A 25,000-nucleotide genomic window follows, 5' to 3' on the forward strand; every position below is an offset into this window, starting at 1 on the left:
TGTGTGTGTGTGTGTGTGTGTGTGTGTGTGTGTGTGTGTGTGTGTGTGTGTGTGTGTGTGTGTGTGTGTGTGTGTGTGTGTGTGTGTGTGTGTGTGTGTGTGTGTGTGTGTGTGTGTGTGTGTGTGTGTGTGTGTGTGTGTGTGTGTGTGTGTGTGTGTGTGTGTGTGTGTGTGTGTGTGTGTGTGTGTGTGTGTGTATTTAGAGCCATACAGCTGGGGTGCAGACCACGATTGTGTGTGTGTGTGTGTTATTGTGTTATTGTGTCTGTGTGTGGCAGGAGGGGGGGGTTCTGTTTTGGGTCCCCTGTTCATAGCCAGTCAACCCTGTCCCACCCTGCCCTCCGTCCTCGTCCCCTCTCTTTACCTTTCTTTCACACTTCCTCCCTTCAGTGTCAAATTGCATTCAGTCACTCTGCCACAGAGAGTTCATGATAACCGCCCCACTGCTTTGGAACGCCTCCATCTCCACATCAGAAAATTGGCTCTGATGCACGTGTGCTGCTTAGGGTATGCATGTATTTATCGCTGGGCCTTTTGAGTGATTTGTGTGTGTTGTGGGTGGTATACTGCCTGCAGGAGTTACATCTTTTTTTCTTTTCTAAAAACGCTAATTATGCATATGATATCTGGCCTTCGCGAATGCAGAATGTGTGCAACCGCTGCCATGTCTCCTGATTCAGAATGGCATTTATTGTAAAAGCATTTTGATATATTTTAGAGGAATGAGTAATCCAGGGGCTGTTTGCCTTTTGCCAAATTGGCATTTGTTCAATCTTCTGTTTTCTTTAAAAGTTTTGTCTTGCTCATTTGGGTAATGTACTTAGGAGATTTGTAGCAAAAGCTGATTACAATTTGACCTGAAAACTTTTTAACAGTGGTTTTGCTATGCATAGGGTAACGTACATTTGCTGTGCATGGGAAAGAACATGGTTAAAGGGAACCTATTCCATATTATCTCTCTCTTTTTTCACGCACACTCACAAGAGCATGCACTTTCTCAACTCTGCAATCTTAACATTGTTACCACAGCAACCCACAAGCCACAGCAAGCTAGGCTTGTGGTTTCCATAGCAACCTATTTGACAGGTAAATGGTGTGATTCTACTGCATTCGATTTTTGAGGTGAACTTTTTGTGTTTGCTTAAATATTTTATTGTATTTGTCTCATACTGTAAAATGTAGAATTCATCAGTGGTTCTCAAAATGAGGTCCTTGAGAGGGTTCCAGGGGGTCCACCCCCACCAAAAATGAGGAACCGTTAAAACACTAAAATGTGTATATATATATGTGTGTATATAATAAATACAAATAGCCAATTTACAAGCTCACAACACGTAGCGATGTGAGGTGGTGTGAGTTTGTGGGTCCCTGGCACAAATTATTTAGAAAAGGTGGTCAGCAGCCAAATACATATCAATGGGTGTGGGGGTCCTTAATAATAATAACACAACATTATTTGTATAGCACCTTTCATGACATTTTTTGAGAACGACCGGAATAAATTGTAGATCACTTCACGTTGCAATCCTTGACTCCATGCCCTCAGTGCTATTGGCCAAGAGCATGAAGTACTGCTACGAGACAAGCTGGAGGAGAGGAAGCTATCGTTTCTAGGTAAGCCATCTCTCTGACCCTTTACACCATGCTACTGAAGCTCTTCTTGTCATGCTGTTTGTAAGCTACTGTAGGTAAATGGAAACCTGGACATGACGGATTGTAGTGGGTGTTATCTCTCATTGATTGGCTAACGACCAGGAACTGTTATCAAATATCCCTGCATTTTTAATTTATCCACTAGCCTATAATGAATATTTAAAGAAATAAGGTCTTCAAAAGCAGCCCTTAATGTTTGTTTGGCTCTAATGTATACATCGACTAAGGTTTCATCCCCAGTATGTTTTTTTTCTTATTCTTAGATGTACAAAATAGGGCAGTTTCTCCTGGGATACATGTTTTGTGTTATGATTGATTGCTTGCCCTAGCTTACTGAAGGACAAATGGACATGGAAAGAATTTCTGTATAATATCACCATTGAAGAGATCTTTCAGTGAAGGGAATAGTCACTACTATTTTGTCATTTGTACAGTACATGGCATATAATATATAGGGTTTATCAGGAATAATATTTATTTTTGCCTGGATGGATTTTATAGATATGAATCCTACAAACACTTTTTCAAATATCTTTCTGCCCATTTTCTTTTCTCTCGCACACCAGCTACATTGAGGAATACTAAGGCATGGTAGAGAGTGTTCAGGTGTGAAATTGTGAAACTGAATTTTTTTACCCTTTCCCATTGTATCACCATCCCTATCCCATCGCATCCCCCCGGTCAGATGAGTGATGAAGGATAAAAGTCATTCCCTCTGTCATTAAGACCATATCATTTATTTGGGCCCGAAGTGCTGACCTTTCTTACAGGGCTGTGGTGCAGACTGTTCTAAAACTGTCAGAGTTCGCGGGGCGAGAGGGCCACTGAGGCAACCTCACCCTGTCTGATAAATGGATTGGAAATAAGCTACCCAACAGTGGGGACGGGCCATTAATTTTAATCAAAGGTGATGTAAAAAGGCGATCGGCGCCGCATGACAATGTCAACAGCCCAGTAGGTGTGAGGAGAGGGTCCGCAAAGCCCCCACACCCTAACCCCTTTCCCATACCACAGGCCTCTGGCTGCCTTCCTGAGACCTTCGGCTCTCTCCCTCAACCCCTGGCTCACACCACCTCCTCTCCACCTCCCAGAGATCCCCCTCCATGCCCCATTAGTTGAGCTTGGCTGGAGACGAAGAGGCAGGCCCCTGGAATTGAATGACCTGGTCAGCCTGAGATTTAATGGAGAAATCAGGTGTTGTAGGGATAATGGCCGAAGCGCGCCAGGAGTCAAGGACAATGGCTGCAGCCCGTGCAGGCAGGGGTCAGGCTTACACGGGCTATAATGCCAACCTTGTCCCCTCGTTTTATACTTTATGAAGCCCAACCAAACTGCAAACTGGATAGCAGCACCGGAACTGGGCGTTACAGACTTTTGTGCAGTGGCAGCAAATAAGTGGCAGATGTAGCTAATGGTTTCACTGCGCCTCCTGTCCTCTACTGTGTGTTTTCTGCTGGGGGATTTGTTATCACCACCTTGGTAAAAGGTGTGAGGTTAGTATAGCCCCTAGAATATGTGTTTGACAGACATTTTCAGTGTATGTTCAGCTGTTGCAGTAAAGGCATACATTGTTATCCTGTTATTACCTAATACCTACCAGTGTGCTCTGAATAACTATTTTCTGAATGTAACTGGGAAACACTGTACTGTAGCTAAATGTTGAAATGCTACACTTTGTTCCTTGTAGATGAAAACCAGCTGAGAGCCAAGGGCTACGACAAAACGCCTGACATTATCCTGGAGGTCCCTATTGGTTTGTATTTCCATTACAAATGTCAACATTTTATTTCATCTGAAACAGCTGCCTGCTAAGCTCAACTAGCTTTGATTTTTACTCCTTCAACGGTTTTCTCAAATATGATTATTCAACTGTCAAGCTTTGTGTGTGTTTGGGTAAAACCAAATAATGCTTGATTCTTAAGTGCAGAAAGAAACTATGAAGTCCATTACCTACCAAAATGCCACTTGTCCCCTGCAGATCTAGCTTCTGTGAGTTTATTCCTCACAGTTCTGATGGTTGCTGTTGTGTTTCTTTGTGTGAAAAGCTGTGGAAGGACACATTGTCCACTGGATTGAGAGCAAAGCCTCATTTGGGGATGATGTCAGTCATCGCACGTACCTCAACGAGCAGTTCTGGAGCTACTGGAACAGGTAACCTACTGTACAACTATAAATTGCTCTTCTCTTCTCTTCCTGTTAGTATGGTGTATATCACACTTTTTGTTGTATCTTTATCAAGCATATAGTTGACTTTACTGCGCCACACAGCACCGTTTGCCCTCAATCTGCCAGTCATTTACAAACTTCTCTTTTCTTTTGACCACAACCACCATCGTCATTTTCTCAGCGTTAGGAAAACGGCTCATATCTCGATGACAAAACTAACCACTTCCTTCACCATGCCACACAAACCCCAAACTTCCTTTTTATGGCTGTACATCACACTGCACTGCAGTGTGTCCTACCTCCTCTCCACTCCAACAGTGTCCTACCTCCTCTCCACAACACTGCACTGCAGTGTGTCCTACCTCCTCTCCACAACACTGCACTGCAGTGTGTCCTACCTCCTCTCCACCTCAACACTGCAGTGTGTCCTACCTCCTCTCCACTCCAACACTGCACTGCAGTGTGTCCTACCTCCTCTCCACCTCAACACTGCACTGCAGTGTGTCCTACCTCCTCTCCACTCCAACACTGCACTGCAGTGTGTCCTACCTCCTCTCCACCTCAACACTGCACTGCAGTGTGTCCTACCTCCTCTCCACCCCAACACTGCACTGCAGTGTGTCCTACCTCCTCTCCACCCCAACACTGCAGTGTGTCCTACCTCCTCTCCACCTCAACACTGCACTGCAGTGTGTCCTACCTCCTCTCCACCCCAACACTGCAGTGTGTCCTACCTCCTCTCCACTCCAACACTGCACTGCAGTGTGTCCTACCTCCTCTCCACCCCAAAACTGCAGTGTGTCCTACCTCCTCTCCACTCCAACACTGCACTGCAGTGTGTCCTACCTCCTCTCCACCTCAACACTGCACTGCAGTGTGTCCTACCTCCTCTCCACCCCAACACTGCAGTGTGTCCTACCTCCTCTCCACTCCAACACTGCACTGCAGTGTGTCCTACCTCCTCTCCACCCCAACACTGCAGTGTGTCCTACCTCCTCTCCACTCCAACACTGCACTGCAGTGTGTCCTACCTCCTCTCCACCCCAACACTGCAGTGTGTCCTACCTCCTCTCCACTCCAACACTGCACTGCAGTGTGTCCTACCTCCTCTCCACCTCAACACTGCACTGCAGTGTGTCCTACCTCCTCTCCACCCCAACACTGTCCTACCTCCTCTCCACTCCAACACTGTCCTACCTCCTCTCCACTCCAACACTGCACTGCAGTGTGTCCTACCTCCTCTCCACTCCAACACTGCACTGCAGTGTGTCCTACCTCCTCTCCACCCCAACACTGTCCTACCTCCTCTCCACTCCAACACTGTCCTACCTCCTCTCCACTCCAACACTGCACTGCAGTGTGTCCTCCCTCCTCTCCACCTCAACACTGCAGTGTGTCCTACCTCCTCTCCACTCCAACACTGCACTGCAGTGTGTCCTACCTCCTCTCCACCTCAACACTGCACTGCAGTGTGTCCTACCTCCTCTCCACCCCAACACTGTCCTACCTCCTCTCCACTCCAACACTGTCCTACCTCCTCTCCACTCCAACACTGCACTGCAGTGTGTCCTACCTCCTCTCCACCCCAACACTGCAGTGTGTCCTACCTCCTCTCCACTCCAACACTGCACTGCAGTGTGTCCTACCTCCTCTCCACCCCAACACTGCAGTGTGTCCTACCTCCTCTCCACTCCAACACTGCACTGCAGTGTGTCCTACCTCCTCTCCACCCCAACACTGCAGTGTGTCCTACCTCCTCTCCACTCCAACACTGCACTGCAGTGTGTCCTACCTCCTCTCCACCTCAACACTGCACTGCAGTGTGTCCTACCTCCTCTCCACCCCAACACTGTCCTACCTCCTCTCCACTCCAACACTGTCCTACCTCCTCTCCACTCCAACACTGCACTGCAGTGTGTCCTACCTCCTCTCCACTCCAACACTGCACTGCAGTGTGTCCTACCTCCTCTCCACCCCAACACTGTCCTACCTCCTCTCCACTCCAACACTGTCCTACCTCCTCTCCACTCCAACACTGCACTGCAGTGTGTCCTACCTCCTCTCCACCTCAACACTGCAGTGTGTCCTACCTCCTCTCCACTCCAACACTGCACTGCAGTGTGTCCTACCTCCTCTCCACCTCAACACTGCACTGCAGTGTGTCCTACCTCCTCTCCACCCCAACACTGTCCTACCTCCTCTCCACTCCAACACTGTCCTACCTCCTCTCCACTCCAACACTGCACTGCAGTGTGTCCTACCTCCTCTCCACCCCAACACTGTCCTACCTCCTCTCCACTCCAACACTGTCCTACCTCCTCTCCACTCCAACACTGCACTGCAGTGTGTCCTACCTCCTCTCCACTCCAACACTGCACTGCAGTGTGTCCTACCTCCTCTCCACTCCAACACTGCACTGCAGTGTGTCCTACCTCCTCTCCACCTCAACACTGCACTGCAGTGTGTCCTACCTCCTCTCCACCCCAACACTGTCCTACCTCCTCTCCACTCCAACACTGTCCTACCTCCTCTCCACTCCAACACTGCACTGCAGTGTGTCCTACCTCCTCTCCACTCCAACACTGCACTGCATTGTGTCCTACCTCCTCTCCACTCCTGCACTGCAGTGTGTCCTACCTCCTCTCCACCTCAATACTGCACTGCAGTGTGTCCTACCTCCTCTCCACCCCAACACTGCACTGCAGTGTGTCCTACCTCCTCTCCACTCCAACACTGCACTGCAGTGTGTCCTACCTCCTCTCCACCTCAACACTGCACTGCAGTGTGTCCTACCTCCTCTCCACTCCAACACTGCACTGCAGTGTGTCCTACCTCCTCTCCACTCCAACACTGCACTGCAGTGTGTCCTACCTCCTCTCCACCCCAACACTGCACTGCAGTGTGTCCTACCTCCTCTCCACTCCAACACTGCACTGCAGTGTGTCCTACCTCCTCTCCACCCCAACACTGCACTGCAGTGTGTCCTACCTCCTCTCCACCCCAACACTGCACTGCAGTGTGTCCTACCTCCTCTCCACTCCAACACTGCACTGCAGTGTGTCCTACCTCCTAACCACTCCAACAGTGTCCTACCTCCTCTCCACTCCAACACTGCACTGCAGTGTGTCCTACCTCCTCTCCACTCCAACACTGCACTGTGGAGCCAGTGTTGATTCTGACAGCAAATTTCGATTTTCGTTTTAGTCAGTCTTTTGAATAAATCACATTTTAGTCATCTGAAATGTTTTAGTTTAGTTTTAGTTGACTAAATGTACAGTTGATTTTGTCAACGCATTTTTAATTTGGTGGGCATTGATGCCGTCGTAATTGCAGATTTCACACTAAGGTTGCATGCTGAAAATAGCCGATCTACAAGCTCACAACTGCTATTTTCAGAGCACATACAGTAAAATGACTTATCTTTTAGTTCTATATATCTGCTCCACTAGTCCCTCCCTAACATTTTAGTCTAGTTTTATTTGTTGATGAAACCGTCAATATATTTGTGTTAGTCAAATAGTTTTTATTTAGTTTTTATTTTTTTATCAGTGTAAAAAGGTAGTCGACACTGTGGAGACCCAGTCAACTCCACTATGGTCACTGGAGTCCCTTGCTGTCTGAATGGCCTGTCTGAGCAGGATTGTTTTCTAGAGTACACGCATTGTTTGTGAAGGGAAGCAGGGAAAACGGGTGATTAATCCTTGGCATTTGTTGTCATGAGAACCTTTTGACAGGAACGGGCCTTCGTGGTCCCACAGTGAGGGAACAGAGGTGTGTGTGTGTGTGTGTGTGTGTGTGTGTGTGTGTGTGTGTGTGTGTGTGTGTGTGTGTGTGTGTGTGTGTGTGTGTGTGTGTGTGTGTGTGTGTGTGTGTGTGTGTGTGTGTGTGTGTGTGTGTGTGTGTGTGTGTGTTGAGGTACAGTAAAACGCATCATTACACAATATACGCAGCCATGTCATAGACTCCTGAGAGAATGTAGAGAGAATGAGAAAAATCCTGGCATCTATGCATTCTTGTCAGAGGGAAGCCATGTTTTCCCCAAAGTGGAAACAATGTTTCATAATTAGTACAGCAGTCATATTTTTGAGGGGTGCTAGCCCTACCTTTGTCCATCTTTTAGTGTGTGTACACAAACTTTGTCCTACACAAACATTAAATTCCCATTGACAATGAATGGACAATTTTACGTCATAGTGTAAACACAAACATTGCGTAACACAAACATTGTGTTATAGGTTTTATAGGAGGCTTTCAACTCTCAACTGTCTGTAAGACGTCGGTGATGATGATGTACAATAAGAGCGCCCCTCACTTCACACGGGTGTGATTTTATTTTAAAAGTAGCACCCCATAAAAATGCTTTCCCGACGTACTTTTTGATTGATTCACTAGTCTTTAGCTTGGAATTCTCTCTTATGTTCCATGTCAACTTAGGGGGACTGTATTGTTTGATCGGTCTGGTCAGTCGCTGCTCGTGGCACAGTACTGGATGTCATGGAGACCTCAACGACTTTAGTGACTCTTGGTTTGTGTCAGGCCATGGAACACGAACACACACACACACACACACACACACACACACACAGAGAGAGAGAGAGGACCTGGGAGGGCAATGGCATTCATCTGTAGCCTCTCCATCCTTCCCTGTCTCCCTCTCTCTCTGCCTTGACTAGGCTAGGACTTCCAGAAACATTGAGCTCAAATGTCACCCAGACGGCCTCTACTGGCCTTGGTCCCGCCCGACCCCCCTGAGCAATGACGGCCGGCTGACACACATTGTGACATTGGTGTCTGGACTAGAGTGCTGGGAGGTTCCAGACACCAGGCGCTGTGTCCAGAGAGAAGGCACAGTCTGTCAGGCAGAGAATTATACTCTCTCTCTCTCTCTCTCTCTCTCTCTCTCACACTCTCTCTGACATGTCTATCTGTGTTATATATTTATCTATCTAATCTATCTAGCTGCACACATACAGTAATAATAATAATGAATTGCATTTCATAGCATTTTGCAAGTGCTTTTCAAGCCCATTACAATGGTTCATTCATTCATACATTCGGAGGTGAAGCGGCAAACAGTCGACCCCAGCGTCCTCACTTCCCACGTTCACACACCAATGCTGGCAAGCTAGCACTGACCAAGTCAGTGCAATGTAGGGTTCAGTGTCTTGTCCATGTAGACAGGAGGAGCCAGGATTTCAACCGCCGACCCACGGATCATTGGTCGACCTGCTCTACCCCCTGAGCCACAGCCCCCCAGTATGTGTATTGGTTTTGTATGATTGTGGTGCAAGAGATACTGTAAGCAGACTGTAAGTGCAACGGGCAGTTAAGTAGTAAGTAACTAAGTACCCATCCCTGTGCAAGAGACAAGCACCTGTGCAGATCTGGTCAGAATGCAGATATTCTTTTTGATTCTCCTATGGGACTTGCACACGTGTGCAAGTGAGCAAATGCTGAACCAGCGCTTAGGAATTATATAGGCCATATTGAGTTGGACATGAAGTCATGCAGCTAATATATGCAGTTTACCTTCCTGCAACAGCCACACAATGGGCCCGGACCACTGGCCTTGCGGTCCGGGCGCCTGGGCTCATAGGTGGCCTGACGGCCTTTGGTGCGTGTCTCTCGCCGTCTCCCCTTTGTTCATGTCCCTCTATAAAAAATAAAAGACCGAAAAAGCTACAAAGATATCTTTAAAAACAAGATCCGCAAGCTAGCTTTTGAATCTGAATCCTGAAAAGTAACAGTTTTAGATGTATGCGGTTTCCACCCGACAAAGACGATAAACAAGAAGCTTTGTAAAGGGATGATGTTGCTTTGAAAGTAGCACTGAAAAGTGCTTCTAGGAGATTATTTAACAGTTGGATTACTTGGCCATCAGTAGAAAGTTTGTTAAAAACTAAATTAAGTAGATGAACATCAATAGTGATTCCTCAATTATAGAAATGCTGAGCATGTTTTATGGAGAAATTACTTCCTTGTTCACTCTGCAGCTGCCATCAAACCAAACATCTGATTTCCAGGATGGATGATTCATCCAATAACAATGTGCAGTTAAAATGAACAGGGGACGATGCCAAGGTCATAATCAACAGTGTATTTTATTCCCTCTGTCTAATGTAGTTTTATTTGGAAAAGCCCTGTTGTGTGCAGAAGGAAAATCTGTGTAGCATTTGATCATGCTAGCGACCCCCGGAACTCAGAATCACTGAGGTGTGACTCTCTGAGAATGGTCCATCTTTGATGGTTGTCTTCTTAAGCTGGCCTCATTAAAGGTCTGTAAGAAAATTGTTGACCAGGACAAAAAAAAGGGCTTTGGCCTCGGCTCCAGGACATTCCTAGACCATGAGAGACGTTGCTAGCGTTTTAATGAGAAAACACTTGAATGAGATCTGCCTCAGTCAGTCAAACATGACATGATATACGAGTCCATTTTAAGAGGGAATCTTTTATTCCCATTAGGTCGCATGATTAGTACCACAGGCAGCACGACAACCAGAACACCACATGCCTCCCTGCAAGTCCATGCGCTTCCCTGTATTGGATTTAAGGAAAATGCCATGTGTCTGTCCGTCTTCCTGCTCTTAGAGAGATAACAATGGCGTTGGATCGAATGAAGATATCAGGATACAAACGGACTGCTTGGACATTTCGGACTGAGCCCAAGATTTGTGCCTATGGGTATCTTTCATTGATATTCAGCGCAGCGGCCTTGTCCAAGTGTGTTAAGGAACTGACGACGTAGATCCCATCATGTCAGCCGGCGGCTCGGTCAGATAAACGCTGTCGTGTCAAAAGAAATGTCAATCCCTTCAGACCCCACCTTTTCCAGCAGCACCCTTGTAATTTTTAATTGACATTTACTTGCTGACATTTCAAAATGTGGACCCTCTTTCTCTTTTTGTTATACTTAATGTATTGTAGCTGGAGATGCCTCCTTAGTAGCTGTGTGTGTGCGGGCGCATGTACTGTATGTACGTTTCTGATTGCACATGCTTGTACAGTACGTAGGAGTGCATGTGTATACGGAATATGGAAGTTCGATGAATTGTTGGTCAAGGAATTGTTTGCCGCAAAGATATAAACCCAGTTAGTACTCAGGAGTGAAGGAGGGAGAGAAGCATGAGGTGACATGACAGCCCTTCTCGTATTAGCGGTATCATTTCATGGACTTTAGAGGTCTTGTATGTTTGTCTATTCGGTAAAAACAGACTTCATCACTTCACTTTCAACCTTTTTGTCTCTCCTCTGACTGACCTTGAAATGGCATATCAGCTGTAATTACTTCATTGCACCTGACTGACATTAGAAGTGATTTGCTTATTTTCATGAATTTCCTCTTTACTTTTTACCTCTAACCAAAATGCTGTGCCTGTAGCTCCATGTTAATTGTTCCCCATTTCCCCCGAGCCCTATGAAGTGAGCAATGGTGACATGTGTCTTTGGGAGGAAGAGAAGAAAGAGAAGGGAAAAAAAACCCACCCCCACATAACAAATTTTCCGTCCAAAGCCCTCACCAACTGCATTTATCATCCAAACAATAGTCTTGCCAACGCACTAACCTCATAATAAACCCCTCTTCAGTGGAGTGAGGGGTAATGGCGCTTCACCTACAAGGCTCCCTAGAAAAGGAGGGGGAAAAGGGAGAGAAAGACGGTCTGCCGAATCAAATGGCATGTTCAGGCCCAGTGCCTGGATGAGATGGCGGAGCAGCAGCCATTGGTGTCTCCCAGCCATCAATCTTAGCTGGTGGTGTTCCAGAGCCGACGAAGCCCTCTGCTCTGACGGATGTTCAGATAATTGAGTTATCCATCTCGCCCAACTATCAGACTTGCATAAAAATTATTCACCTGCTGGTGAATATTAAACACATAATGAGCCTCTTGTGTGTTTTAGGAGAAGTGGGTAAGGTTAAACACAGCATGTAATGAAATATGCGCACTGGCATCGCACCACCTAACTGCCCCTCCCTGATCATGGCGTGCTTAAATCAATTATGGTTGGCAAAGGTGCCCCTATAACTCTCCCTCTAGCAGCAAATGATCTAGGCTTGCATTTGTCTAATCATACAGTAGTCTCACTTGCCTCATATGAATTCAGGACCTATCCAGACACTGACTACTCCGGCAAAGCTTGTATTTCTTGATATTTTGTATTGTTTGAGTCTAATGCGTTTGTCGAAATTCTGTTTGACTTGTGATTTAAGTAGGTGTCGTGGGCCTGGCACATCACTGCCACTATTGTTTATGATGAATCAGGACATTACTGCTGCTCTCAGTGAGTATTTTGTGTCAGTCTGTGGTTTTTAGAATCGCTCCCGTGTGGCCAGTGGAGATCTGTGTTATTTATATTGGAGAAGCAGAAGGAAGATGAATCAGTTAATCAATTAATAATAATGGATCAATCCTTATTGCTTTCATATAGAAAATGTGTTTTCACACTGTAAAAAACAAAGCAACATAACGATTGGCAATTCATTGTTAGAATATCGACATGAATCCGGTGCCACATCCTCCTTCCACAAGAAAGTTCAACTCACACGAAGAAAATGTTGACAGCTTCTTTGAGCCTGGTGATTGTCTTCCCTGAACCGAACTGCTCCCTGTTTGTCAGATTACAAGGGAACCTGGCGGCGGTGCCTTCATTGCAGTGCTTGTGTACAGTGGAACGTATATTTCAAATAATAGATTATATCACATTGAACATTTTACCCCGAGATAAGAGAGAGATTTTCTGCAACCAAACCATTTTGCAGCACAATACAGCAGATTAAAGGGTAAATGTGGAGTTAAATAATTAGATTCAGACCCTGTCCCTCCCTCCCCTCCCCTCCCCTCCCATCCATTCCTCTTGGGCTGAGACGATGGACGGCCTTTGTGGAAATGAGCGTGGTCGCCGGCTTGCCCCTTCCCAAAGTTAATCAGCTGTGAGATTCGTAAACTGCAAATGTGTCAGAGTTGAAAATGTTAGCGCTCCTAATGGAGGCTTGAAAAGGTTAGATCTGATAAAAAGCTGTCAGCCGTCCACAAAAAAATTTATGATTTATGATTTATGGCAATATAATGGGACAGTATGGCTCATTTCTCCCCTGTATGAAATGGGGGTTAAGACTTTTTGGTTTGCCATTATACATCATCCGGCTTGACCACTTGGATATTTGTTGATGCATGTGCACACATTGTTATGTTTCATCTTTGAGATTTTGAAACTACTATGTGATGTTGCATTTTAGATAAAATGTGTCCACCCATAATTAATAATAAAGCTGTTTCCCACACTCAAAATGCATTTGTACAGAGATTATGAGAATTATTATATTAGGCTTTTGTTTTTGCACTTTTCCCCATGGAAGCAAAATGGCAATTAATGTGGAAGTCGTTATTCTCAGAACTCCATCCAAGTACTTGCACTACAACATTACTAATCTGCTTTCTGGCATATTGGCTAACAGCAAGATAAAAAACTGATTTATATGATGTTTTATATTAGTTGACACAGCCGTGATCAGACATCTCGAGTTCTTGGAGAACTTTTTCCAATTATTTCTGGTACTGTATGCTGTAGGTTTTACAGCTGAAATTGCATGATAATGCTGTTATGGGCTCAGGCATACTCAATCTGATTGCCTTGACATCAAATTAAATTCTTTGATTCTAGATATTGCATAATATATTCCTTTTTAATGGATATGTCCATCATTTTTGTTGAACTTCCCAAAGCAGTACAACCAGGAATGACTAATTAATACTGTAATGACTTGCTATTTTGTAGACAAGCCGTATTGAGTTCAGCTTATAATGCCTTTATCTCTGAACATGAATGAAATACTACGGCTAGACACTCGAAATGTGAGATGTGAGGACAAGTTATCTTTGTGCATGGTCAGTTGTGCAGAACCATTTTTAAACTATACAATGTTTATTAATTTATTTCATAGACTCCAGTCTCTGCTTATATAAACATATTTTACATTTCAAATGGACCATTGCTGGTCAATTTGGCTACATAAACTCTCAGGCTTAAAAATGTGTCATGATTTGACAGTGTATGCATGTGTATGTGTGTACTACATGCTTGCAACTATACAGGTAATGTAATGTGGGACGGATGTGGTAGACCGGGTGAATGCACCCGGTAACATAAGCCATGGCAGAAGCGGGGCCATCATGCAGACAGAGCAGATAGGGGATGTCACCTGAGAGAGGCTGCCCAGAGGCCGTGGCTACTGCTGATCGAATGAGGCTGGACATTACAGGGCCTTCCCCAAGGACGGGCACCGGCACCTCTGGGGAGGCGATGTGACACCTTCAAGACCTGTGCCATGCCACAATGCACCTCACCCTAAAATCAGAGATGTGGGCAAGAGAAAGAGACATGAGGGGGCAGACTGAGAGAGGTTTCCGCACATGGTGTCCTCAAAGCCAGTGGCTTTCTTTCAGTAGGGTTGGATAGATTCGCTAATAGAATGTATTTTGTTAAAAGTATTGGCATAAGTATTAGATTTCTCTGCATGTCACATTAACAATTTGTATTGCTTCACATTTAAGTAAAATGTTAAGAATTTATGTTAAGAAGTCCAGGTTGTTGCTGGCTTGATTTGACCCAGCTAACTAATTTGTAAACAAAGACATCAGCATTTTGTGTCAATGCCTGTGTCATTGTCTTCCTCCTATTTATAATGTGGTGGATACCCCCTGCCGTGCAGGAACGTGGCCTCTTTTATTGTTTCCTTTGTTATGACATCCTCCTGGTGAATATTTTGCAGCTAGAAAAATAGATATCCACAATGGAGGTTCCTCTTGGGCTTTGCAAGTGTTTCTTTTGGGTCACAGCAGCACACTGAGGTGTAACAAGGAACTTAAAATACTAACGGCGAATGACAAGTCTGCTTGCTCTACGGATTTCATGCTTTTAAGGATGCACATTTGGGCACATTGTTTAAGGCATCTGGGGTGTAATCCGTGCACTTCAGGTCTCCAGCAGCCCCGGGATTTAGCTCTGGCTAAGCCCCCATGTCACCTATTTATTTTAGCTGGGTTGTGTCTGTGCATTATCCAAATTTGTCATTTAACTTTGAGCCTGCTAGCAGCTTTGACACAGCCGCTGTGTGGAAACGACGAGCAGGACACAAAGCGGCACCCTGGTGATATATACCCCTCCTTACTCCCTCCTCCCGCCTACCCGCTTGCCTTAGCACTCCCGAGATGGGAGGGAAAGACACTGTAAACTGTGCCACGGGCATGTCTATCTGTGCCACAAATTCCTGTTTTACTGTGGAACATCTATTCATTTAAATAATATTTTTTGTTATTTTTATTTAACTGACCTTTTTGGAAGCTTTCGTGATGTATGTCATCAGACTTGTAGAGTGTGTTTTCCTTTCCCTTTCCCTTCTCTCAGTTGTACTCCCTTTCCCTCCCTTTCATTCCTTTCCTTTCTGTCTTTCTTTTTAGTTGACCTTCCGGGTTTCATTCCAGGAAGAAGTTGGCAGTATTTGTCATCTTTGCGAGATCCTGGAGAGGAGTGGAGTGGGCCTGGATTAGAATGGCTCTTTGTAAAACTCAATCTAACAGGAGAATTCAGGCCTGCATTTTACCCAGTGTTACGGAAGATGCAGCGTGTAATTTTCCTGACACAAAGATAGCCTTGTGACAAATAGTGTACACACGGATGCTTACCGTATACGCCAGCCCCGCGTGCGCACACACACATTGCTGTTGGACATGTCCACATCTATAGACATTTACAGGGAGATGGCCGAAGATGGGAAGATAATTATAGGGCAGTTGTTATTGTACGAAGTCTGGGCTTTTTTGACCATGCTGACTGGAGCCATTGAAGGCCAAAGGGATTTTCAAGTGTCTTATCTTTTTTTCTTTTCTTAAAACACGCATAACGAACACCCCCATAGCACATGGTAGACGTAAAGCTATATACGTAAATATTAAAAATCTGGCATTTGTGTTTGGTGTCCTGCATCGCCACAGCTGTATCACGGCACTCTAAAACCTGCCTTGTTGATGAGCTTCATAGTCCAAAGATATTACTTGTCAAAAATAATTGATAGCGACGCATCGCTAGCTTGTAGATCAGTCCTTTTTGAAAAGCAACATCCTTGCGCGATGGATGATGACAAAGGAGTCTAGGAATCATCAGATGATTCTTCCTCCCAAGCAATAAAGAAAGAATTGAACCATGAACTCTGTGGTTTGTCACAGGAAATTAAATGGGGGAGAAAAAAACTGCTCCCTACCCAATGCCACAACCTGACTACAGCTAAAATATACTCGATTGAACAGAAAAACAAATTACTTTTGTTCCTCTATTAACCAACATTGCTGAAACATTTTTGGTTTTAAGGAATGGCATTAGGCGTAGCGGGAATGAGTCTTTTTATTTCTCTCTGGTGCAGACAAGAGGAATGCATATTTTAGTTCTGGTTGTGCTGGCTTCATGACACAGCAAGTGTTTAACAGCTTTTTGGGGAGGATTACCTTTCCCCGGGTTTTCTTGTGATTTATTGATCTATCCATTGAGGCATTAAACACACATGGTATTGTTTCCCTTTAGATAGTATCAGTCTATACATGTCAGTGTATGGTATAGGTTACTCAGTGTTTCTTGTTAGTAGTATATTTTGCATCAGATTTCAGTAATTGAGCTCAGGATTTTCAGAGCTCCTTATATTGAATCAATCAATGATTTTGCACATCATGCTAATCATTAGTTACCGAGTTTATTTTATATTTTAATAGCATCATTTAGCATTTAGGTTACTTGATTAGCAATGCATGCCGTGGTTCTTGGAATGAAGGAAACGATTAAACCCATTCAAACCGGGAAAGCATCTGTGTCATTTTAGATTTTGGCATTGGCTATTCTAAAATAGCAGACATACAAGCTCAGAGCGTGCTGCACTGTGATCTTATACCTCTGCTATGTTTTAACATTTTTCTTTTAATCTTGAAAGTGTGATAATTACTGTGATTTAGAAGGCATTTGTAGAATGGGCCTCTGGTCTTGATGGGTTAAAATAGAATACAGACCACACAGTATGGTCTTGATGGGTTAAAATAGAATACAGACCACACAGTATGCATACAATGATGGGTTAAAGTAGAATACAGACCACACAGTATGCATACAATGCGTTAACCAAGTGGCACAGGAGAAAACAATGCTTCATATTTCTGCCCTTGTGTTTAAAGAGCAGTGCTGTGTGGACCAGATAGTGTCGTTCTACTCACGGTCTGTGGAGGCCCATCAGTCACAGTGTGGAGCTGGGCGCTGGTGATAAGTGGTTCCTTATAGATAACCTAGACGGTAGGCTTCCTTTTATAGGCCCACTGTCCCTCACGTAACCTTGTCCTCTTTCCCGCCCACACTTTTCTCTCTTTTCCAATGATTTCAGCTTCCTGTTTAGCTTTCGAGCTCCTTTCTACAAGTTGACATCTTTTGCCAGTTTTTTAAGTGCTGAATGGCTTACTGTACTGTGCGGACAGTGGTAATCTGGAACGTATTTGGTGCAAGCTAACAGACGTAATGTCATTCATACTGTGTACACACACAGATGTGTGTTCACACACCTTTCCACTGTAATGCCAAAATTCAGTTACTGCATGGAATGGTTTCCATACAATATACTTGTATTGTGTGTGTTGACCTTGGAGAAAATATGATGAAAGGCTTAGAAATATTTACTCTCCAACCTGAGAAAGTCAAATCCATATGTTTTCTTTCTTGTTCATAGTGGTTCATAGTGGTCTTGTTCATAGCAGCCTAACATTTTTTGATCTGTAAATAACAATGAAAACAAAGCTGAAAATAAAAACATACTAAACCAAAACACAAATTTACATTCATTTCTGAAGAATAGTGGTTGACATCAAGAGCAGATTAGTTTAGAATGTTTTACTTTAAAAATGTTCTGGTTGTAATGTGGGAAACCTTTTATTTGTATTTTGATAAGCTTCACAATACCCATTTCCTCAGCTTGCAATACATATTGCATTTATTTTTCCTCCAATAGCGACTGGTTTGATTGATGCACCATATGTCAGCATGTTTTAAGTACCAGATACAGAGTCACTCGCATTTATGAACATTGCTTTATATTACAGTTTTATTTCACTGCAATATCCGGCTGCCAGAAAAACAGAGATAGAAGTACAAGTGAGTATTTCCTCTCCAACCCTGGCATTTGTTGAAGAGCTTTGTGGAGACCCTCTTTCCCCATTTCTGGTTCCCATGCAGTCCTCTCCTCTCCTGTCTCTGGTTTGAGTTTCACGTCTCTCGGCGGTCTGATTGCCTGATAGCTTAAACATCTCTGCCTGCCTAGTACTCAGTGGGAGTGTGTAATCAAAGACACATGAGCAGCCGGCGTCCAAGCGCTGACCTTCTGATTTCACTCATCAATTCTGGGGGCTAATGTACAAGATCTATCAGGTCAACGCATTTGTCTCTCCATGCTGTGGCACGTATATATAAACGATTAGAATAAAAGGCACTTGGCCACTAATCTAAAAGTTCTTATGATAAATGATGCTCTTGAGCCCCGGAGTCCATGTCAGGTAATGCATTTGAACATTGAGCAGCTAATTTCTTTTTGTTTCTTTGTGTTCCATAGATGAGCACCGTAAAACAGTCCTTTGTGACGAGGGCTTGAGGGGTTAAGAGTGGAGCAGTATGATCTGCATTCCAGCTCTGTCCACCGTCGATGTAATGTTTCATCGTAGGCGGGAAGTTGAAACGGACGATACCCCATCCTCTTTTTTTTTTAACTGATGCAAGATAACAGGGGTGGACTTTTTTTTGTGAAAGTGAAACATAAACTCTGCCCAGAGTTTGGGCTTTGAGCTGCCCTCCCCCTTTGAATGGCGGCCATGGAGACGTCAAAGTAATCTATTTCTCATTTTGAGGGATAACTCCATCAGCTGGCACGTTCACACTGCGGATCTTCCCACTCCATGTTAAACCCAGAGTCTGTCTCTTCAATGACGGCTGCATGTTTTAAATGACCACCCTTATTTTTTATTATTGGCGTCTGTGTGTCATGAAGGTTAGAGGAGAGAGGGCAGAATAGAGTTGTCTGGTGAAAGGCCTCTGATAGAAAGTGCCACTTCAATTTGAGCACAGCTGCAGCTAAGCCTAGGCTGGCTTACTGTCCGGCCCGACACTTCGCATTCGCTTCTCCTCCGACTAGAATGGATGTGAAAACTATTAACTTCAGACGGAGTTTGGCCCTGTCCATTTCTGATCCCATGAATCGACTCCCCCTTTCTAAGACCTTATTCATGGTTTTATCTTCCTGGTGTGTTGTCAGAGCTCCAGTTCTGCAGGCGCTGTCTAATGCAACTTTTGAGTTTGGTTTATTTAAGTTTACAGACTCGCTGTTTTTTCTAGTTATTTTTGTTTTGTTTTTTTGTTTTACTCTGTCTTGACATGAGCTCTAAACAAAGCCTCTATTATGACCTAACCAAAGGTCGGTGTGACGCCGTTCATCCCTTCCAGAAAGTATTATTACATATCTGCTGTCCCTCATCATTAACTTAAATCTTATTTTGAAAACTATGTTTCTTGATTACATTTCCAGCGGAGGGGCCAGGGGACTACACCTCTCCTAATTTGGTGATGAGGGGTTTTAGCGGCTCGAGGAACCCTATCCCCTGAGCTGCTGACAGTCCTCAGCCCCCCTGAGTCCTCGCTAAGGACGGAGCTGGTGGTTAGAGAAAAGACTACTGGCTCTGTTTTGAGTAATCGTTGTGGTTTGAATTAGAAAGGGGATAAATTCTCTGAATAATGATCGCAAAACATTTTGCTTCAGCTGCCCGGGTGAAACTAAACACGCTCGCGTAAAACCTTAAACCGCTCTCCTTCTTTTTCATTTCTCTTTTTTTCCCCTTTCCCCTCTGCCGTTTTTGTTTTTGGATCGCAGCGCTGAGTTCATGGGAAACTCGCTCCGAGGTTACCTGCGCCCCTGCGAAGAGATGGAAAAAAATGATCACGGCCACGAGAATGTTATTGCAGTTAGTTGAAATATTACTAACCTTGTCAAATGTCATTTCGAATGAGAAAGCAAACATATTTTAATCAGGGCTTTTAAAGCGGGGCTTTTCAAACCGTTGACTCTGGGAGAAAGGGGTCAGCTAATTGCAACGTTTGATGTCATGTTTGGTCTCTCTTCCCATTTTGATGCGACTGCCTGGAAACTTATACTCTCCCTCTCTCCGGCTCCCTCGCTCGCTCACTCTTGCTCTCTCTGTCACAACCACACACACACACACACACACACACACACACACACACACAGGCAAATGAAAAACTACTGAAAGGTCTTAGCATGCTCGACGCTGTAATCTTCCCAAAGTGTTTGCTTCTCCTTCCTGTCGGCCCTCCTCTCAACTTCAACCTCCAACCCCTCCATGCATGTATCACTGACACCGAGTCTGTCCCACATGGACCTGACGCCACTGAAATGGTGTGTGTGTGTGTGTGTGTGTGTGTGTGTGTGTGTGTGTGTGTGTGTGTGTGTGTGTGTGTGTGTGTGTGTGTGTGTGTGTGTGTGTGTGTGTGTGTGTGTGTGTGTGTGTGTGTGTGTGTGTGTGTGGTAAGTAGCGTAGGTAGGTCAGTGTTTAGGGTCCAGGGTCCATCTCTCAAGACTGCTTAACAAAATATGAGCCCTGCTTTGGAACCATAGCTAGTGACAAAGCACTCTCGCCAAGCCCTTCAACAGACAATTTGTAAGCCCGATATACTTCGTCATACGACGGTGTCATTTTGGTGACACAGAAAAAGCAGACCTACGGTTAGTAGGTCGGCTATTTTCGGCGCATGACACCGGCCTGCGTACGACGAAGTATGAATCGGACCTAAGCCTCCAAACACTTTAGTCCCATATCTCGTTGGCTTTCATAATTACTATTTTAACAGCAGCAGATGAGAGGGGGTGTATATACATTGTAAATTGTGTTTGACAAGGTGGGGTTAGTGGTTTTGTCGTGGCTTGTCTTTGGTTATTACTCATACTTCCTCCTGCCACAGATAAGGTCTTACTGGTGAACATACCAAGGTGAGCATTGTAGGCACAGGGCCCTTATCGCCGGCATTGATTTAGGGCAAGAACCATGTGACACGGGTCATTGTGCAGTAAAGCCATCAATCATCCTGGTTTGATTTCTGCACAGACCTGTCTCCAGGTTGTCTACACGTAGGCAGGCTGCACGCGGGAAGCAGAGGAACCCGCGGCCAGCCTAGGGTTTGGGCTCGGTGGGAGGTGCAATGCGGAGGGTATATTCCAGTGGCTCTCAACCTGTGGGCCGGGACCACCTGTGGGCCATGAGAGTATTGCAAGTGGCCCCCAAATAATTGAAGAAATATATAAGATTTTGATGATAATATAACATTATTAATATAACATTAATATAAATTCACATGAGAAATGTGTTTCATTGTGATACCGATAAATAGGAATACTGTGATATTTCCACTGGTCCAAACCAAAACACTTTAAAATAAACATGCTCTGAAAATGCGCGTGGCCCATCCATCTGATTCTCAAGTGGGCCCTGATCCAAAAAAGGTTGAGAACCACCCTGATATATTCGGTGGAACTGTAATGCTAACAATGTATTTGGATGACATTGATTTAGCGTTTAAGGCTCAATGATTACCGGATTGACTTATGTGTTTAAGGGTGGTGTTTAAATTTGATTTAAACGTGTGGCTGTAACGTGTGTTTTGATGGACCCTCTAATTACTATAGGGATCCATATTTGTTGTCATATTTGTCTCACAGAATAAGGTTTGCCATATATTGTAAATCATCCATGATCTACAGATACAAAGAGCGGCATGATCTCCCTGATGGCAGACATAATTGAAAAAAATAAAATATTGTTTCCACAGTTTATTATTTATCTGCATAACTCTGCATGTGTTCCACAGATTTCCTGTGGATATATTAGAGCCATTCACATTTCCCCCCATTTAAATTCAAGGTACTTGTTAACCCTGTGGTAAATACATTTTCAATCATAAACAGAAAAGATGAGTATTTTCCCCTGTGCTGGGATATTTTCTCAGTTGTCTGAAGATGGGTATTTATTGCCGTTAATGTTGCTCATGGCCTTCTGGGCCAGTCTTGTAACTTTTGGCTTAATGGTTGTATTTTCCCTGGCAATCGTATTGGGGAAATCATACTTTCAAATACGCTATGATTCATAATATTGATTCATGTAGGTTATTTATTGCTCTTTTTCCAGAACTTCCACAGAAGTTGGAAAGTGCCAGATATTCTCCTAGACTAGAGCGATTGTGTTTAAACGGTCGTGAAGTCATTGTGCTGAATGTGCTGAGCACCGAGGAGAAAGGTATTCCTGGAAAGTGTAATGGCTCCCGTTTGTTTTGCTGAAATAGCTACCTAGCATAACGTGTAGCTCTCTCCAGCCCTCCAGAAGATAGCTTAAGTAATTACACTTCAGTCTGTAATCAAACCTGTGTCAGGTCGTCTGAAACCTGGATTTGTCCGATGGATTTCTGTTAAATACAAGGGCAGCTTAAAACATTTTTATGGTTCTCTCCTCAAATTATAGTTTCCCCCTCCTCAAGCCCCTCTAAAATGTGTCACATCCCATTACACAAATTTGGATATGCTAAATTAGCGAGGAGAGTGCTTACGCTATGAATACGTTGGCCTTTTTTTCTTTATTTTCTTTTTTTCGCTCTCTCTCTTTCTGTGCACAGAGGGTAAGCATGCTGGGGGTTGGGGTGCCGTTAACTCTAAAAAGTTGTCTTGAATTTTCTCCCCTCGGAAGATGATGTGTTTTTGCAATTCAAATATTTGCTCATTCTCCTCTCCATTGCAAAGCCCCCTTTGAAGCAGGAGAGTTCTATCAGGACCAATGACAGTGTGAGTGTGCAGCGTGACAGCGCAAGAGGCAGCTCCGGACTATTTCTAACTGCATATTTAAATAGCAAGGAAATCAAAAATCTAAAATGTATGCAAATTATGGCATGTTTTGCATGCTGGTATTTTTATGATTTGGAGGGCTTGCATATTCAGGTAGTTTTCAGTACGTGCCTGGCTTTAACAACATTAATCAGAATTACTTTATATGCTCACCGCATCCTTGATCTCCTTCTAAACAAACATTTCTGGGTGCAGAAGGGCCTGCAATTTGGCACATTTACGTTTGATGAAAGGCTTGGTTAATGTTTTGTCCATTTTAAGTGGAAAGACATACTTTGGCCCTCAGGCTTTAAAGGGAAAGCGGAAAACGTGAACACTATATGAAGTCTGAATACTTTTGCCATTTAATCTGATTATTCCTCTGCTTCACATGAAGGATGTGCCCTGCCACCTGATCGCTTTGAGACGCATCATCATAGCTAAATCTGGGGTTCCCTTATATTGTGGGGGGGGGGGGTGCTTCTTTGGAATTCAATAGAAATAATCTATGTATTTACTTTATTGAGTGAATGCACAATGGCGTGTGCATGTGTGGGTGATGCTGGGAAGGCATCCATGTTCACTTAATCTCCAGCTGTGCATTCGGCATGAAGAGCATTAAACCTGAAGACCGAGCCCTGCAAATGGGCCGTAAGCCTGCCTCGCCTCCTTAAGGTACAGAAAATATCAAATAATTAATGGAATTGTCATCTCGATGAGCAGCCCTTGCACTCTGCACCCTGTAATTCCAACCTATTTCTCCCCCTTCCCCTCGCCACAAATTTTCCCTTTTTTTCCTAAACAGCAATTAATCTCATTTTTAGTCCAATTTCCACCCCTCTCCTAGAGTCAGAGCAAGTCCCCTGTTTTGTTCCTATTTGGCTTGGTTCCTCTGCATAGTCATTAAGGGCCCAATTAATGTCACCCTTTAGCTGAAGAGTGCTCATTTTTATTGGGGAGCTGACAGTCGCCGCCATGAGTGCCGCAGTGTAATATGCATTAATTGCCCCGTAACACTGGTAATTACCAGTTCTTCAAGCCTCTCGGTAAACTGTCATGCCCAGACACGACTGCTTTGAAATAGATTACTCATTAGGGGGACCTGCCCTGTTTTCCAATGGGGGCTCGCTGGGTTGGCATAAAAAAGGAAGAAAAATCTGCTGCTTGAACAAATAGTTGCCAAGAGCAATTTCCTATTACAACTTCTCAGTGACAGCTTTTCTCACTCTTTTTTTTTCCCTTTTTCTTTTTTTGTGTCTCCTCAGATGACATTCCACCCGTCAGTTGAGGTGAGGGTCAGTATAGCGGAGACAGAGGGCCGTCACAGATCTTGTTGATAGCGGCTGGTTTGCTTTACCACAGGTTGACTCCTTATAAGAACACCTGTTCTGGGGATTTGTCCCGTTTCTGCAGAATTCCCCTTCTGTGAATATATTTTTGTTTTCTGTGCCACATTGTACAACATTGCCCTTTACTGCTTCTTACAGTATATCCTTCGTCATACGATAAATTGCAAAAAAAAGTATATCTCTACTAGCTCCCATTGTGATGCAAGTCATGCAGAGCTTTGTCTACGTGCAGGTCTGCTATTTGCCTGAAATGGGGACACCAGGGTTAATGTGGTTAATGCTTAGAGAGCGCAGAGTATTGTAAGTTAAGACCATTGAACGTGTCAATGTTGGTGTTTGATCTGTGGCATTCTGGCCCTCTATACATAACATCAAGGCAGTGTTGATGTTATGAATTCTTGTTCAAATATTGATGCTGACCTTGCCTGTGTCTTGTGTGTGCACGCTGTGGATTCCCTGTGTTTTTTAAACATTTCACAGTTCCTGAAGCCTTGTGTAACTGGAACAAATTAATTGATGTTGAATACAAATGCATGTATTAAGAACTGGTTGGAGACAAAAGCTGTAGATGTCGTGTGGGTGTCGCCGTTGTACTGATTAGATTGTATAGACGAGAGATCAAATCAAACAATGTCAGCTATCGCACGTCTTCCGCAAAGAGAGGTGTTGGCCTGTTTAGTCATGCTAGAAACAATATTTAGATTACGCCACAGTTTTGGTAAACCCTCCAAGTGTGCACTGGGTGGATTTCTCTCCTTCCATTCCTTTTTTTTCCCTTTTTCTTCCTAAAGCACCTTTGTGTCATTACCCATTTACTATAGCAAGGAAAAGAACAGAATGTGAAGACCAGAAGAGCCTCTCTTGCATTCACACTAACACACACAGA

At 44.2% G+C, this 25,000-nt stretch overlaps 1 protein-coding gene across 6 annotated transcripts in view; it reads left to right on the top strand.

Annotated features, from left to right (window-relative positions):
* The window catches only part of cdin1 (CDAN1 interacting nuclease 1), a 69,273-nt gene that overhangs the window by 29,111 nt on the left and 15,162 nt on the right, over nt 1-25,000 (top strand). For 5 of the 6 annotated variants that reach the window (XM_079527737.1, XM_079527738.1, XM_079527739.1 and 2 more), the window contains 3 exons: nt 1,547-1,614; nt 3,341-3,406; nt 3,699-3,804. In XM_079527737.1, the coding sequence (XP_079383863.1) occupies nt 1,547-1,614; nt 3,341-3,406; nt 3,699-3,804 (240 nt within the window). Of the gene's footprint in view, nt 1-1,546; nt 1,615-3,340; nt 3,407-3,698; nt 3,805-8,492; nt 8,613-25,000 lie in introns of those variants that run through there. The other variant, XM_079527741.1, reaches the window with a different exon arrangement.

This window comes from Electrona antarctica, assembly GCF_951216825.1.
Source record: "Electrona antarctica genome assembly, chromosome: 18".
Taxonomy (NCBI): Eukaryota; Metazoa; Chordata; class Actinopteri; order Myctophiformes; family Myctophidae; genus Electrona; species Electrona antarctica.